Raw genomic sequence first — 16,560 nt, 5'->3', positions numbered from 1 at the left:
ACTACCTGGCCGCTGGCAAGCCGCTGGGCCGACAAGGACGCGGCGATGGAGTCATCCGGCGTCGGGCAGGGGAAAGGGGAGGGGGGCGTACCGGGCCTAGGGCACTAGGTGAGGCCCGGGGGAGGGGGGGAGGCGGTACACAGGATGCTGCGGCGGGTGCATCAAAATGATCTGACCACGGCGAGGGGCCCTTCTCCCGGCCCGGGCCCAGCGGACCTGCAGCGGACCTGCAGCGGACCCTCCAAAGGGCCCCAGTGGCCGTGTGGCCGTCTAGCGCACGCAGCCACGCAGCTGCCAGTTGAGTCGCGCCGCTCCAGTCGAGTTGTCCGGCGACTCCAGGACTCCAGGACTCACGCAGCACGCCTCTGCTCCAGGCTCTCGGCGTCATGTCGGTGAGTAGCATTCCAGGGCCTTCAGCGCCTTCAGCGCCTCCACCGCCTTCACCGCGGCCCTCGTGAACAAGCTGACCGCGTGGGGGGCTTGACGTTGACAGACATCGGCGGCGAAGAGGCAGGAGGCGATGCCCCCGACACCTGTCACTCGGCGCCGCCACGGCGTCCTCGTGTTTGCTGGCGTCGACCCTGGCTCCACCTGATTCGTTCCGTCAACACGCACCCCTTAGCATGCCTCGGCACACAGAGCGTCCACCTGCCGCGGTTTTGGCGTCGCTACGGTCGCCGATGCGTATACTCGCTGCGGGACTCGTCACTTATTGAGCCATTACGTCGTTTGAACTATAAACGCCGAACCCTCAAAATGTTTATTTTACCCGCACGTCGTTATTGTACAAACACTTTAATGCCCCGCGATATATTTAAAACGTGTAATGACAGGTTTCCTTATGCCCCCCTCCCCTCCCTCCTGGACCCCCCGGGCGAGTTGTTCCCCAGTGGTCCAGAGACGCGATAACCATCGTCATGCTGGCCCAGCGTAGCCCAGCGCGGCGCATAACATTCCATTGAACCCTTTTAAACTGTCAACCGATCGGAGCGTCAAGTGCATAGCGGGTCCTTGTTGTCTTTTGGGCCTCGTTTTGGGCTATCACTCCTTACGGTGCAGTGTACGGTCCACTGGCCCAGTGCCTTGCCCAGTGCCTTGCCCAGTGCGGTGCGGCCCGTGGGCCCCGCAGTGCCCAGCCGACGCGGCCACGCGGTCCGTGTACCTCTGTGCGCCGCGTGTTTCACGTTCTGGTGTTTACGAAACATGTTTCCCTTCCAGGTCGTGGCTAACCTGCCCGCCCCCGCGGTGTCGGCGCCGCACGCCTTCGTGATGTCGCCGCACGAGGGCGCGGGCGGCGTGGGCACGGGGAAGCTGTTCTTCCACCCGTTCTTCCCGCTGCTGCATCTCATGCACCTGCCGCACCTGTACCTGCACAAGCCCTTCGGCCTGCACGGCCTGCACAAGCCCTTCGGACACCACGGCCTCGGGGGCCTTGGCGGCATCGGCGGCCTCGGCGGCCTCGGCGGCCTCGGTGGCCTCGGTGGCCTCGGCGGCTTCCCCTTCCGCGGCCTTCCTCCGCAGGTGGTGGACAATGCGCTGACGGGCGGCGGCGGCGAGCAGGACGACCTGTCGGACTTCATGCCCGCCGCCCAGTCCGCCCAGTCCGCGCAGGGGACCACCAGGCTCGCCCCGCTGCCGCCGGCGCCACCGTCTCCGCCGTCGCCGCACGTGGCCACGGCGCCGACCCGCCTCAACCCGGCGCCGCCGTTCGTCGCCTACATCAACCCCAACAGGCAGGTCATCCCGGCGTCCGCGTTCCCGCCGTCGTACGTCGTGCCCTACGTACCCGCCTTCGCGCCGCCGCCACCGCACGCCGCCTACGCCCAGGCCCTGGCTCCAGCACGCCCACCCTCTCCAGCACGCCCACCCGCTCCAGCCCGCCCTGCCGCTCCAGCCCGCCCCGCCGCTCCCGCCCCCGCTGCCCCCGCCGGCCCTGCCGTCCCGGACGTGGATGTCTTCACCTCGATAAAGGGGCTCAAGTACGTGTCGGCTCCCGCGATGCCTGCGCCGCTCCCTCTGACCAAGCCGAGCGCCCCGCTGTGCGACTGTTCCGAGGAGGCCAAGCTGCGCGTCGAGCTGGACCACTCAGTGACGGCGTCGACCCCGGAGACGCCGACCCCGAGCGCGCCGGGGCCGATCGCACCGCCCCCCACCGTGCCGCCGACCCGCGAGACACACGACAGCAGCCCCGAGCTGCCCCAGCAGCGCGAGAAGGCGGAGAACGCGGAGGACGCGGAGGCCGACGTGGAGGCCGTCGTGGAGGGCGCCGCCGTCGCCGACCCCTCGGACTCGAGAGTGCTGGTGCTCGCCGACGACGCCGTGGGGACAACGCCCGCGGCGGCGCAAGACGAAACCACCGATTCCGAACTGACCACCACGGAGTTGGCTGTGGCGGAGGCTGTGGCGGAGTCCGCCGCGACCGCGGAGTGAAGTGGAGTGGAGTGTCGCTTCCAAGTAGTTGTTGTCGCGGACCGCGCGGACGGACGGCCCGGAAACGGAGGCGTCCATTAGCCCGCCCGGGCCGCCACTGTGAAATAGGGCTGAGTAGCTGCAAGGCTGGGAGGGAAGGGAAGGGCAGTGGAGTGGAGGGCTGGCCCAGGGCTGGCCACAGCCGCTAGAACTCTCCCAGGCCGGGCGGGCCGGCAAAGCCGCGGCAAGCTGTCATGTTTGCGGTTGTGTTTGTGTTTTGTTTTTCAAATGGAAGCCGTTTATGAGTTCGCCAAATATATCTACTGGCTAATCGCTTTGTATGAGTCATATTTTTATTGAGAAAGTCTGATCAGTTCTTAGTAGACGATGTACCTTTTTAATTAGGTATTTTGGAAAAGCTAGGCTGACACGCACTGGCGATGTACTTACCTCGGAGTAAGAAGTGTACTTATTGTATAATTGTTGTATATTTGAGAGAATAAATTTTATCCTTGTCTAGAAGTTTGTGGTTTTTCCACTGAAGAGCCCGATGACCCCGAGGGACGTTCAAGAGACATTACAGTCTAAACAAATGACTTCTTGACTGAATGTGAAGTGAAAGTGAGTGCAGTAGATGACTGATAAAGGACTCCACATGTGACTGGAGATGGCAGAATGAACCATATTTTCTCTTACCGCTTCAATAAAAATCATGTTTTGGGAACGCACTTCGAAATAGATTTTCACTTCAAAGAGAAACTAAGCATAGCGCAAACCTATAGACTGCAGTGGTATTTTGAATGGTGACTGTGGTGACTGCTAAGCTTAAGTGTACCGCTTTCTTGGAGGACCTCATGCACCCCCCCCCCCCCTCCTTATCCTGCGGCAGCGACACTCCACGACTTGAGCGGGAGGCGCGGGGTATCTGCGCGGCCGACTGGCGTCGCGGCGTCGCCTGCAGGGGGCCTCGCCGCCGACCAGCGATACTCCTCGCGCCAGGGCTGCTCGTTCCCGGCGGGAAACTTGAACGGTGACGCGCCTTCGACGCTGCGTGGAGCGCGGAGCCTCGGAGCAACACGGAATAAATACCAGCTACGTCAGGTGCGTCAGGTACCGGCAGCCAAAGTTCAACGTTGGAGTAAGCAGAATGTTTCAGCACCTGCTATAAATTGCTCGTCAAATTAAAAGCTCTTGTTTATTAGTTTTTAAAAAGCGTGGAAAAGGCCAATGGCGGTCCATTGCCGTAACCTTTGAAGCGTACTGCGTAGAAGGACTTCGCAGCATTCGGCCCACGGCCGTGCACGGACGAGGCGGAGACGAATCGCAAAGCGCGCAGTCAGTCACTAAGTTCCTTTTATCCCGGCCAATCCCCTGATTACCACTGTCACCGTGACCCCCCCCCCCCCCCTTCCCCGTCTCGTCTCGCTGCGCCCTTGTTGCACGCGCAAGGCGCAGCAAGGCGGCCCTGGGCGGCACTGTGTTGGCGAGGTTGGCGAAGCGAATTCGACATTCGGCTCCTTATAGCGACGACGGCGACGGTCCTGAGGCTTCTCGCGCTCCAGTTCGGGGGAAGGTCAAGCCTCATGCAGCTTCTCGACCGTCTAGGCCTCGGCCGTCTGGGGCATTCATCGGGGCTGTTATATTGTTGAGTGACCCCACCGCCACCCCGCCCGACCCCACCCTGCCCCAGCCCGCCCCGCCCTGTTGTCGCCTCCCCAAGCGGCGCGCGTCGCGGTGGGGCAGACCAGGGCAACCGGGGGCAGGCCGGCAGGCCGGCGGACCGCCAGCGCCAGACCCCCCAGGGCCGTCGATGCGTTCAGTCCGTCGCCGAGCCGCGCCGATTGAGCCTGACCCGGGCCGGGGTTGCCGGGGTTGCAGGTTGCACCACCTGGGGCTGACCCGGACCGGGGCCGACGGCCGCCACCTGTGCCATCCGCCTCGTCCGTCCGCCCGGTCTAGGCCACCTCGACGCCGCGCCAGTAAGCACTACACCTGCCCCGCACGTGCGTTCCTCGCGGACTCAGAAGCAGGGAGTTCCTGCGGCCGGAAGCCGACCTTCTTCGCCTCTGAACTCCGCACCTGCCAATCCGTTGATGAGAGCTTGCCGCCGTTCGGCCAGTGTCGCGTCGCTACTCGCGGTCCCGGCGAGTCCGGTGTCCCGGTCTCTGGCCTGCCTCCCTCGAGGAAGGGTGGCTCGGTGACGTGGCTGGAAAAGGTTAGGCTCGACGTGTTGTGGCTGTGGCGTCGCTTCCGCCTGAGAGCGTGCACACCGCGCCGTGCAAAAGCACTGGGGGCGGGGAACGCTCCACGTGTGCGCGGGTGTGTGTGTGTGTGTGTGTGTGTGTGTGTGTGTGTGTGTGTGTGTGTGGTGTGTGTGTTGTGTGGTGTGTGTGTCTGTGTGTGGTGGGTGCGTATCGGTGTGAGTGCCGCGCGTGGGAGTGTCAAGGGGCTCGTTGAGGAGCCTCGCACCTAAGGAAGGTGACGTAGTGACCCCGAGACAAGGCCTTGGCTCGACTCGCCAGACCAGGCCAGGACCAGACTAGACAGTACAGTCTGCTCCAGGGTCAGGACCCTCAGGAAAAGCACGCAGTCTCTTCAAATTAAACTGCACTCATTTTTTTCAGTAATAATAAAATGATTCTTGAAAAGTGTCTATTTATTCAGGCGCCGGTGTTTTAACTCTGCTGTGGCCCTGTTGCAGTGCTGCTGGTGGCGCTGCTGGGGCTGCTGGCGGTGTCGGGGAGGCTGGCGAGCGCGCACGGCCCGGACGGCCTGGACGAGCTGGAGGCGCTGGAGGCCCCGCGCTTCACCAACGAGTGGGCCGTGCGCGTGCAGGGCGGGCCGCGCGTGGCGCGCCTCGTCGCGCTGCGCATGGGCTACGACTTCAGGGGGCCGGTGAGTGGGATTGAGATCCGGCTATCTGCCAAAGGCAATCATCGGCCAAGCTTTTGGGCGCGTGGCGCCTCTTCCAACTGGGCGACGAGGACAAGGGCGTCTCGGCATCTCCCAGTGCGGGCTGGGATTTCAAGTTTCAATCCGCCAAGATTGGTTCCCTTCTCGGCATTTTGGCGCCTTCCGGCGAGGGTGCAGACTGATTCCGAGAGTCGACTTCATCTCTCTGTCTCTCTCTCTCTCTCGCACACATGGGGTGTTCCATGAGAGAGACGCGAGAGAGACAAAGCGACGAAATCGACTCTCAGAACCCCGTCTGCCAGTCTGCTGGGGGCTGACGATGTCCCGCCGCCGCACGTGGGCCAGGCGTGGGGGTGCCGGTGCCACGCGCTTTGAGCCTCAAGTCGTTTTCTGTCTTCTTGATTGGAATCTGGCCGTGGCCGAGTCCGTGGCCGAGTCCGTGGCCGAGGCCGTGCCCGCGTCCTGATCCCGGGGCTCTGCAGCGCTCGCCTCGTCGTAGCGGCGCGTAGTGGAGCGCGGACTCGCCCTGCACTATGGCCGCCGGGCCTTACGATACCCGGACGAATCCCTACAATTATTTCGCAATTTTCAACGGGTCACAATGGAAAACTTCGATAAAATTCCACTTTCTGATCGTTCCTTGTTTCGTTAAATTGTTTGGGCAGCCGATTGAACTGTGCCGACGCGCTTAGGCCCGTCCGTGTCGCTGTGGGTGGCCAGGCCGGGCCAGGCCGGGCCAGGCAGTGGAGCGCGCGCAGTGGAGGGCGCATGCTGGCCGCCCAGTGCAGCAGCTTTGTGTTTTGCGTGGCTGTTGGTTCGAGCGGCGCAGAGCGAGGCGGCTCATGTTCCATTCCGATACAGTGCGACGCACTGCAGTCTATCCAGCTCAACACAGTGTTGCAGTCCATACAGGAGAAACTTATTCTCTCGCTCGGTGTGGGGCTTTTGGATCCAATTCAGTGCGATCCTGTCTGTTGGAAGCCAGATGTACTGGATGGCCAGGGAACCACTCGGTAGCCTAAGGACCGAGCCCGCCTCTCGGCCGCGCCGTACCGAGCCGTACCGAGCCGTACCGAAACCGAAGTATAGCCAGGCATGTCTCGGCGCCGCCGCCGGCACCCGCCGGCACCGCTCACCGCCGCTCACTCCATGTCCGTGCATGAGTTGCCCCCCTCCCCTGTTTAAACGGCGCAGCCGCGCAGAGGCTCGCGGCTGGCCGTGGCGGGGCACGGCGGGGCACGACGGAGTGGTGGCGGGGCGCGGTGGGGCAGGTTGTGCTCGTGGTCGTCCTCCTCGCCGAGCTGCGCGCCCGGTGCCACCGGCTCTGGTGCTCATGCGTGGCCACGGGCCTCGCCAGCCTCGCCTCCATCCTCGGCGGGGGAAGGGCGGGGGCCGGGCGCGCGCGCGCATCACGCCGCGACGCCGCCGTCATCGGGGACCTGCGCGCCGCGGCGCCGAGCGCGCCGGCTCTGCCCGCGCGGCTGCAGAAGATTCGCCGGGCGATGGCGGCAAGGCCGAGGGCAAGGCGCCGCGCCGCTCCGCTCGCTGCTTTGGTGCCGCTGTCTGGGGTCTGGCCGGTCTGGGGCGACGACTCGACGAGTCTACGAGTCCTGGGCCTCCACCAGCATGGCCACGCGGGGTGGGGTCCGGCCGTGGGCTGCGCTCTAGGCTGCGCGCGACGCGGCGCATCAGGGTGCTGCAGGGTGCCGACGCCGCAACGCGACGCCGCAACGCGACGCGCGCAGCCTGGCCGAGGCCTGGCCGCCCCTGCCGCCCCCACCCCGCCGCGTCGGCCCGTCGGGGTAGCGCACTGCCGACGCCGCGGCCCGCGGCCTTGCACCGCTATTCGTACACGCCTTCAAGCTGAGCCCCAACGACGACATCACGTTCTACCTTGTTTGATCAGCCTGCTCTCAATTTGCCTCAACGCCAAAGTCGACCCGATCCTCGGGCACTGCCTGGAAGCGAGGCCTATGTCTCCCCTGTGAGGCCCCTGGGGCCCCCGAGGCCCCGCACATGCGCAACGCCGGGCCGCGGCCGGCAGGGCAGGTCGGCAGGGCCGTGGCACACCGCGGGGCTGTGGGGTGGGAAGCTTGACGGGCTGCGGTGCCCGCTCTGCGCAGGACGCACAACGGCACCATGAGGCCACCGCAGCCACAGCCCGCGCGAGCCTTGCCCGGGCTGCCAGGCTGCCTCGCCGCCTCGCCGCCGAGAGCGTCGCGGCGCCGCGAGCGGCCGCCATGACGGCGCACACTGCACTCCGCGCGCGCGCCGTGCATGAAAATCCAGCGTGGCAGCTTTGAGTGGGAGTAGGCCATACAGGAGCGAGGCCTGCTCCTCACGCACGGCGAGCCCGCCCCGCCCCGCCCCGCCTCCCCTCGCCACGGTCACGTGCCCACGTGCCTCCGGGGGGGCGCGGCGCGTGCCACCGCGCCCGCGGGGCATACCACGCACGCGCGCGCGCGACGCCGCGGCCAGGGGAACAGCAACGACGAGGAGGTGGACGGCGGCGAGGCGGCGAGGCGGCGCTGGGCCGTGTCGGCGTGTCGGCGACGCCGCTGCTCGTCTTGTGCTGCGCGTCGCTGCGTCCGCGCCGCGACTACTGCACTAAATTTACTTGGGGATCATTCAGATGCGCGGCGCGCGCGGCGCGAGGCGGCACTGGGGAGGGACGAGTACGCGGCGCGCGCAGGGCTGCGCAGGGCTGCGCAGGGCCGGAGGGGACCCTCAGCCTCACTTCGCGCTCATCACAGCAGCAGCTGATCCAGGGGCGCGGTTTGGGTAGGGTTGGCATCGCCTCGGCAATTCTCATATCTCGGTGTGGAGTGCGTCGTCCGAGGGGAGGCGCGGACGCCGGCGGCTCTCCGCGCATGCCCGTGTGCGTTCGAGGCGTTCGAGGCTCGAGTCCGGACGGCGCGGCGCAGCGCGGCGGGGCAGGGAAGTTATTGTGCCTCCCCTCCGGGCGTCGCGTCGTCGCGTCCCCACCGCGCTGCCCGCTCCCCGCTCCCTGCCGCTCCCCAGCCGGCGGCGCGGCTGTCTCGCGCGGGCCGCTCTGTCCCCGTCGGTCCCCGTGCTCGCGGCCGCAGCGGACGCCTGCCGCGCAGCGCGCAGCCGCGGTGCCGGGGGCAGCCCATCGGGGGCAGCCCATCGAGGCCACCTCCTCGCCGTGCTCGGCGCCGAACAGCGGGTCGCCGCGGCGCTTGCGTAGGTGGCCACGTCACGCCAGGGAACAAGTGACTGCGCCGAGCTGCGCCGAATCGTCTCGTCCGCGATCGGCGCGCGCCGCTCGCCTCGCCACCCAGCGCCAAAAGTCGGACCGCAACTACTAACTTCGCTCTCTCCCTCGCAGATCCCCGGCTTTGGAGACACTTACCTGATGGTCCGGGCGGACCACCCCCGCGCCCAGAAGCGGGCCTACCCAAACCTGACGCTGCGCCTCGTGCAGGACGACAGGGTGAGTGCTACGAAACTGGAGACGGCAGAATTATCGTCAGGGCATAAGTCACTTTCCACGTTCCTTGTTATTGAGCGTATCAGCACTGAAGAGTGCGTATTGCGTGTCACTCATTAGGCGTGTGTGTGTGTGTGTGTATGTGTGTGTATGTGAGAGAGAGAGAGAGAGAGAGAGAGAGAGAGAGAGAGAGAGAGAGAGAGAGAGAGTGTTTTTCACCTGGATTCGTCATTAGTCTGTGACGCCGTCGAATAACACTCTGACCTTATCAGTGCTCGCTACCAGGCGATAAGCGGGAGGTGTCGGTGCACGGGGTGGTAGAGGCCAGGCAGGCAGGCCGCCGCGGGGCTATAGGCGGTAGATTACTCCTCGTCCAGGCTATTTGCGCAGGGATAAACCACTTTGGGCGGCCCGGCCCCGGCCCCGCCCCGCCCCGTGCGGCACATTGCAGCTCCCGGGCGTATCGCGATAGAGGCAGCGATACGGCAAGGGCGCTCCTGCAGGCTGATTCCGAAAAAATGCTTCCATCGAGCTGTCTGTCTCTCTCGCATGCATGGGTCGTGTCTAGCTGGCGCCGCTGGCGCGAGAGAGACAGAGCGGAAGGAGCCTGCTGGTTCGGCCGGCTGGCTCGCAGGGAGGCTAGGCTAATCTCATCCCGGACGCTAATGCGATCCACCGTCGTGACGCCTCAGCGGCCTCAGCGGCCAGGCGGCCATCGGGGCGCGTCACGGCTCGCTCATGGCGCCGCACCAGTGGCGGATCCAGAGTCAGCCCAAGGGGGGGGGGCAAAGTAGCACTTTTTGCCTACTTACAGGGGCAAATTGGTGCTTTTTGCCTACCTTTCAGGCGGCTATCTAGGGGTCAAGGGGGGGGGGGCAATTGTCCTTTTGCCCCCCCCCCCCTGGATCCGCGCTTGCGCCGCACGGCCATCTGAATAGTTCAGCGCGATGCTTCACTCTCGGATTCTGATTCGACAGAACGACAGAACCCAGTGAACCCGTCAATGACATACTCGATCAACCAGTTGCGCGTTGGGGAATGTCATTGCCGCAATGTGCTCCAATCGGTCACATTGCGGTCACATCGGAGCCTCGCTTTCGCCCTGATGGGGTCTTTATTGAATAATATCCGGTCTAATGATGTGTCTGTTGATTGCCGTGTGTGGCAGGTGGTCTGGGCGGAACAGCAGTTCACCAGGCCGAGGCAGAAGCGGGATTTTAACCGGGTCCCCCCCGATGACGGCCCGCCCCTGCAGCCTGCCGCCCGTGGGGCTGCCCGTGGGGCTGCCCGTGGGGCGTCCCCACTGGGGTACGTACGTGCGTACGGCCACGGTCCGCCAGGGCGCGCCGGGCGCGCCACCCTCCGGAGCACGCCGGAACTAAACGACACGGAGCTTTTGGCGGGAAAGCTGGGGTGTTCCCTGAAGCACCCGGAAGCGGTGACGGCGGCCCAGCGCGCGCGCCTGTTCAACGATGAGCTGTGGACCAAGCAGTGGTACTTGGTGAGCAGACAGGCCAATGCAGGCGAAAGGAAAAGAACGCCAAACTTGTGAATTGGGATTTGGCGATTTGCGTGCTTCCAGATGGACACCCGCACGCGCCTCGACCTGCCCAAGCTGGACCTGCACGTGCTGCCCGTGTACTGCCGGGGCATCACGGGCCGCGGGGTGCGCGTCACCGTGCTGGACGACGGCATGGAGACGGACCACGAGGACCTCCGCGACAACTACGTGCGTTGCGTGCCGCCTACCGTCGCCGTCTGCCTCTCTTTATGTTTGACGACCACCTCATGTCATTCCCCGCGTGCCTTCCCCTCCAGGACCCGGACATCAGCTACGACGTCAACGACGGCGACCTCGACCCCACGCCGCGCTACGAGAACGGCGTCAACAACGCCCACGGGACGCGGTGCGCCGGCGAGATCGCCATGAAGGCCAACAACCACAAGTGCGGCGTCGGTGTGGCGTACAACGCGCGGATTGGGGGTGAGTCGAGGAGGCCACCGCTTTCGGACGAGTCGGGACGAGTGAGTGCTGCAGTGTGGTACTGATTGCGTTCTGCAGGCGTCCGGCTGCTCGACGGCGAGGTGAACGATCGCATGGAGGGCACGGCGCTGGGCTGGGCGCACACCCTGGTGGACATCTACAGCGCGTCCTGGGGCCCCAACGACGACGGCATGACCGTGGAGGGGCCGGGAAGGCTGGCCATGGAGGCCATGAAGCGAGGCATCACGCAGGTCAGGTCACCGAGTCCGGTAAAAGGTTGAGCAGCGCGCCGGTGACGGGAAGACGGGAATCGAACCGTCGACTCTACTTTCCGCAGGGTCGCGGCGGCAAGGGCTCCATCTACGTGTGGGCCTCGGGCAACGGCGGCACGTACGGCGACAACTGCAACTGCGACGGCTACGTCAACTCGGTGTACACGCTGGCCATCGGCTCGGCGTCGGAGCGCGGCCATTTCCCCTGGTACGGCGAGCGCTGCGCCTCCACCATGGCCACGGCCTACTCGTCCGGCGCCTACTGGGACCAGATGATCGTGAGTACGCCGTCCGCGGGTCCGCGCCAAGACCGTTCGGTTCGAGGCGGCGTGTCGTTGCAATGATGTGAGCCCGCCACTCCGCTCCCCGCAGGCCACCACGGACCTCAAGAACACGTGCACCATCCGGCACACCGGCACGTCGGCGGCGGCGCCCCTCGCGGCCGGCATCATCGCCCTGGCGCTGGAGGCCAAGTGAGTCCTGGTGGTGGAGCAGGGTCGCGTCGCTGTGCCGCTGTGACGCGCCGCCACGGCCCCGAGAGTGATTCGCGTGCCCTGTCCGCAGCCCGTCGCTGACGTGGCGCGACGTGCAGCACCTGGTGGCCAGCTCCTCCGAGTACGCCCCGCTGGCGGACAACCCCGGGTGGCGGCAGAACGCGGCCGGCTTCTGGGTCAACACGCGCTTCGGCTTCGGGCTGCTCAACGCGGACGAGCTGGTGCGCCAGGCCGAGGGCTGGACCACCGTCCCGGACAAGGCGGAGTGCGCCGTCAACGGCCTCGTCGTGTGAGTGTCGTCTGGCGGTACTTCGAGCCCTTCACGCAGCCATCCTGAACGACTAGAGTGCAACGCCTGGGGTTGTTTTGTTTTCCTTCTGGGCAGCAATGCCAGCTTCGCGCGAGGCGAGCGCGCCGGCGTACTGTTTGTGGTGGACGACTGCAGCGACGTCAACTTCCTGGAGCACGTGGAGGTGGTGTCGAACGTGGAGTACCCCGTCAGGGGCGCACTCGAGATGTACCTCACGTCACCAGCCGGTGAGTAGGCACTCGATTTAGTTTCGATTTATCATTTACGTTCGACGGAAATACGCGACGACGATTATAAAAATAAATATTACGGCGTGTCCACATGGCGTGTCCGCAGATACAAAGGTGCAAATCCTGAGCCCCAGGAAAAGGGACGCGTCCTCGGCCGGCTTCGAGGACTGGCACTTCATGTCCGTGCTCACGTGGGGGGAGCGGCCGCAGGGAGTCTGGCTGTTGGAAGTGGTGGACAAGGTGAGTGGAGACCAACTTGACATTTTCAGTTGCAGTTCTTTGTGATTGTATTTTCTTTTTCTAGAGTCCCGGCGAGGCGCGCGTGGGTAGTCTCGGGGCGTTCCAGCTGATACTCCACGGCACGGCAACGCAGCCGGCCTACATGCAGAATGGCCCCAGGGATTACGACCCCGACTACAACCGCGTCATGCGAAAGGTGAAAGGTTTAAATACCCGCCCCTCTATTTTGAAAGTCCCTTTTCGGGGTGTCACACCCACCATTTCGCTCGAAACTAGTTTTTCCGCACTTTGACCCTTTGTGTGTGTGTGTGTGTGTGCGTTTCTTTCCAGACGGGCGGCAAGACGGGCGGGACGGCCTTGGAGGGGGTGGGGGTCTCCGAAGTCCGGAACGCGCTCCTCGACGACGAGGACGCCAACGACAACGCGGCCGGTGAGGACAGCATGGCGTCCAAGAGAAAATGAATCAATTGTTTCAACACTTTAACCTTTGTTGAAAGTTTAAAAATAAATTATTCGCGCTGCCAACAGTACAACGCCTTGTTTCATCATTTCCACCATGTTGCTGTCCCAAAGTGATGTTGGCGGGGAAAACAAAATTAAAAACGCATATTATTATTATTATTTATTTGAAATGGATCGAGTGACAAGGGCGTGCCTTCACGGCGCGGTGGACGTGCTGGGCGCGCTGGGCGCGCTGACCCCTCCCGGCGGCACGGCCACCTTGTGCACGCGCGCCCACACGTCCAGGTCCTGCCGGGCCCGGTGCACGGCCAGGGCCATCCGCGCGCCGTCCGACGCCGTCCTGGAGTCCGCCTCGAAGCGCAGGGCGTGCACCGCGCGCTGCAGCAGCGAGCGCATGTCCTGGACGCCGGCGGCGACGGCGGCCGCGGAGGTGGCGGGCAGGGCGAGGGACCTCTTGAGCGCCTCCAGGTCGGCGCGCTGCAGTTCCAGCAGGCAGACGGAGGCGTACAGCTGCAAGCGGCACAGCATCGGGTCCAGCTGCAGCAGCACGCCCATCACCTCGCGGCACAGCGCTGGGCCCACAGACAGCGTTCATCTTAGGGTTCTAAGTCCTAGTCAGGGCTCTACTACACAGTGGGCCAGAAAAACGGCGCCGGCGGCCAACACTCTAGACGTGTTTTGAGCTCCGGAGTCGCTACACAAGGACTTGAACCGAGCGTGTGACTCCCACCAATGGATTCCTCGTTCGGAGAGCAACGTATATTGGTGGGGTGACACGTTCGGTTCGAGTCCCATTTAGCGACTCTGGAGCTCAAAACGCGTCCGGGATTTTGATCGGATTTTGAGCACCTCCACTGTGCTGACCTGCTTTCCGCTGCAGCTGCTGCTCGCTCAGGCGGTCCATCTCCAGGCCGGGCTGGCTGCCGTACACCTGCAGCAGGGAGTGCTTCACCTGCAGGCAGTGGTAGTGGTGCGGGTGCAGCAGCTTGTCCAGCTTGTTGGCCACGTCCTCCAGCATCCGCGCGTCCCCCGTGCCCTCCAGCGCGCGCCCCACTTGCTCGTCCAGCGAGGCGACGACCTGCCAGCAAACCCGGTCGACCCGGTGTAGTACAGGTTGCACTCAGCGCCTGTGAAGTGCGGGCTGGGCCGCGCCGTCGAGCACGCGTGTGCGGCGGGACAGCCTACCCCGCAGGCGTTCGTCTCTGGACGCTGGGCGCTGCACCTTGCGCTGCACAGTGGGCCAGAACCCTACGCCCAAAATTGAAAGGCGGTACACATGGCGTTACAAAGGCAGTAAAAAAATTACTGCCCTCTACGGGCGGAATCCATTTTTTACCGCCTTTCCAAGTGCGGTAAAAAATTACCACCCTTTTTAAAGGCGGTAAATTTACCATCTTTCACAGCTGTACCACCTTAAATGTTCCCTCCAAACGGAATATTCAAGGCGATACAACTGTGAAAGGTAGTAAATTTACTGCCTTCAAAGGGTGGCAATTTTTGTACCGCCCTTGGAAAGGCGGTAAAAAATGGATCCCGCCCGTAGCAATATTACCGCCCTCGAAAGTGGTAATTTTACCGCCCTTGGGTTTTCAGTGTAGACGCCTTTTGAGCTGCAGTGTCGCTAAATAGGACTGGAACCAAACGTGTGACCTCGACCAAAATGGATTCCTCGTTCGGAGAGCAATCCATTGATGGGCGCAAAACCCGGCCGGGATTTTGGCCTCCTCCACCGGTCTTCTGGCCCACTGCCTCACCTGGACGACGTGCTCCGCGGCGAGGGGCGCCCCGCAGCCGGCGCAGCGCCAGTCCGCGCTGTCTGCCAGGGGGTCGGTGGGCAGCAGGAAGGCGTCGTCCGCGACGTCGCCGCGGGAACCGCAGGACAGGCACCGCAGCGCGCTCAGCATGGAGCCCAGCTCGCGGGGGTCCCCGCAACGCCGGCAGCGGCAGTGGAAGCCCTTGACGGCAAGCAAGTGCTCGCGCCGCGCCATCGTCCCCCACAAGATGTGCGTGTACATGGTGGAAATGTGGTCGTCTCTGAAAAGGGGCGAGAGAGTGACAGCAGGATGCTTTTGGCCTTACAGGAGCGTCAATGTCTTTTCATACTTCTTAATGGCGACGCCAGCGCGGAGCGTGATCTTGAAGTCGGCGTCCAGGCTGGCCCGGTCGGAGCGCTGCTCCGCCGACGACGCCGACCCGAAGGTATGCCTCGTGTTCGGGACGCAGCTGTGCTCCATCAAGTAGGCCGTGGGGTAGAGGGCCGACAACTCCACGCCCCCGGAGCCGATCTGTGGGCAGGGGCGTGAACAACGAGGCCGTCGAGACTGCAGGGCGGCGCTGGCCGAGGCGCTGGCCCTGGACTCACCTCGAGGGCGTTCACGTCGAGGACCGAGACGATGCGGTGGATGGTGGCCTCGGAGCAGTCCTCCAGCAGCCCCTCCACGGAGTCGGCGGACGCGCGGGAGCCGGACACGATGACGGAGAGCGGCCGGAGGAAGTTGTCACGCAAGTACGACACGACGCGGTTCTGCGTCTCGCGGTACACGGGCGTGCCGGGGCCGCGGTCCTTGGAGTGTGAGTCCATGGCCTGCGCAACCCAGCCGTCAGAGCGGTTCCTGCAGACGGCAAAGGAGTAGAGCCAGTCGCGGCGTCCTCACCTGCAAGATGCGCCATCGCGACGGGCTGGTCTTCTGCAGCAGCAGGCAGCGCAGCGGCAGCAGCGCGTCGTAGCGCAGGTCGCTCTGCAGCACGACGTGGCGGCCGGCCTGCAGCACGCGGCATTCGGCGCCGTGGTGGAGGGCGTCGCCCAGGCCGGGGCACTCCGTGGAGCAGCACGGCCACAGGCAGCCGGGGCACATCGCCTGCACACACTGCCACGCTGCTTATCGAACCCAGGAGCCACCGCAGGAAACCCATCGTAACGAAATGAACTGTTTACCTGTGATTCGGTGGGGACGGCGGGCAGGGCCTGCAGGCACCCCACGCAGGGGCCGCGAGGGTTGTCATGGTGGCGCGGGCCTACCGCCAGGGGAGCCTCCGTGAGGAGCACGGCGTCGACCGCCACATCCCGCGTCGCGACCAGGTGGCGGCCCAGATCAGCTGACGACCGCACCTGAGGCCAATGGATTGCAAACGGGGTGAGTCAACCCATTGAGACTGCCCGCCACTATGCCGCGCCTGGCCTAGCCTGGACTCGGTGGCGCAGTGTCCTGGACCTCACCTCGAACGGGCGGCAGGAAACCTTGTGCGTCTTCCAGTGCTGCTTCTGGTGTTCTCTCGAGCAGTACGCCGATCCTTGACACGCGGAGCACTTGAGCGGCGCGGGCGCGGCGCACACCACGCAAACCACGGCGGACATCTCTCACGGCGGGCCGGGCCTGGCTGGGCCCCAGTCCGTTTGTCTCTCTCTCTCTTTCACTCAGAAGGCCGCGTCCGCCTCACCCTGATTGGCCGCGATTCGCGATCATGCACTCGGAGACGGCCTGTCCATGTCCACGGCGGCGCTACGCGGCGCTACGCGGCGCTACGCGGTGGTGGCAGCGTTCGGCTCGGCGGCCGGGCTGCCATGTGGCGGTGCACTGCGAGTGCGAGGGCGACCCGGCGAGGCCCGTGTGTTTGAGGCGTCCCACCAGTCCCCACCAGTCCCACGCCGACGCGGAGGAACGCCCCGAGTTTAATTTTGTCTCGGAGGAAGCCAAGCCAGACCCCCCCTTGCTCCCCCACGCCCCCGCCCCTCCCCCTCGCAGCCCGCAGCAGCCAATAGCTTCCTGGTTCAGAGAGAACATACTACCCTACGCG

The 16,560-nt window shown here is 64.6% G+C and overlaps 2 protein-coding genes across 2 annotated transcripts; one reads left to right on the top strand and one right to left on the bottom strand.

The window, feature by feature from the left end:
• The first annotated feature begins 386 nt into the window (after positions 1-386).
• LOC117645894 (neuroendocrine convertase 1-like) lies at positions 387-12,836 on the top strand. Its single transcript, XM_034386444.1, has 15 exons — positions 387-392; positions 1,219-1,438; positions 5,111-5,304; positions 8,672-8,776; positions 9,942-10,274; positions 10,356-10,502; positions 10,592-10,757; positions 10,836-11,008; positions 11,095-11,307; positions 11,402-11,502; positions 11,594-11,812; positions 11,909-12,060; positions 12,170-12,303; positions 12,368-12,499; positions 12,634-12,836. The coding sequence occupies exons 1-15, from the start codon at positions 387-389 to the stop codon at positions 12,763-12,765; spliced, it is 2,427 nt and encodes an 808-aa protein (XP_034242335.1). The 3' UTR covers positions 12,766-12,836.
• On the bottom strand, positions 12,776-16,350 carry LOC117645887 (SET domain-containing protein SmydA-8-like). The gene is made up of 9 exons (XM_034386431.1): positions 15,983-16,350; positions 15,701-15,874; positions 15,420-15,623; positions 15,128-15,349; positions 14,869-15,050; positions 14,520-14,799; positions 13,630-13,843; positions 13,003-13,337; positions 12,776-12,865 (listed from the first exon to the last, which is right to left on the bottom strand). The coding sequence occupies exons 1-9, from the start codon at positions 16,118-16,120 to the stop codon at positions 12,776-12,778; spliced, it is 1,839 nt and encodes a 612-aa protein (XP_034242322.1). The 5' UTR covers positions 16,121-16,350.
• Positions 16,351-16,560: the final 210 nt, after the last annotated feature.

The sequence above is a fragment of the Thrips palmi genome, unplaced genomic scaffold (genome assembly GCF_012932325.1).
Source record: "Thrips palmi isolate BJ-2018 unplaced genomic scaffold, TpBJ-2018v1 HiC_scaffold_10, whole genome shotgun sequence".
Taxonomy (NCBI): domain Eukaryota; kingdom Metazoa; phylum Arthropoda; class Insecta; order Thysanoptera; family Thripidae; genus Thrips; species Thrips palmi.
Note: the sequence above shows the minus strand (reverse complement) of the source record. Positions and strands in the feature narration are given on the sequence as shown.

Excerpts from the sequence above, each read along its gene's own strand:
- LOC117645894 (XM_034386444.1), top strand. Across the intron at positions 11,503-11,593 it reads GCCCTGGCGCTGGAGGCCAA|CCCGTCGCTGACGTGGCGCG; the intron begins GTGAGTCCTGGT and ends CCCTGTCCGCAG. Across the intron at positions 12,500-12,633 it reads ACAACCGCGTCATGCGAAAG|ACGGGCGGCAAGACGGGCGG; the intron begins GTGAAAGGTTTA and ends GTTTCTTTCCAG.
- LOC117645887 (XM_034386431.1), bottom strand. The coding sequence starts at position 16,120 with ATGTCCGCCGTGGTTTGCGTGGTGTGCGCCGCGCCCGCGCCGCTCAAG. Across the intron at positions 13,338-13,629 it reads GCAGCTGCAGCGGAAAGCAG|CGCTGTGCCGCGAGGTGATG; the intron begins GTCAGCACAGTG and ends CTGTGGGCCCAG. Across the intron at positions 12,866-13,002 it reads TGGCCGTGCCGCCGGGAGGG|CAACATGGTGGAAATGATGA; the intron begins GTCAGCGCGCCC and ends ACTTTGGGACAG.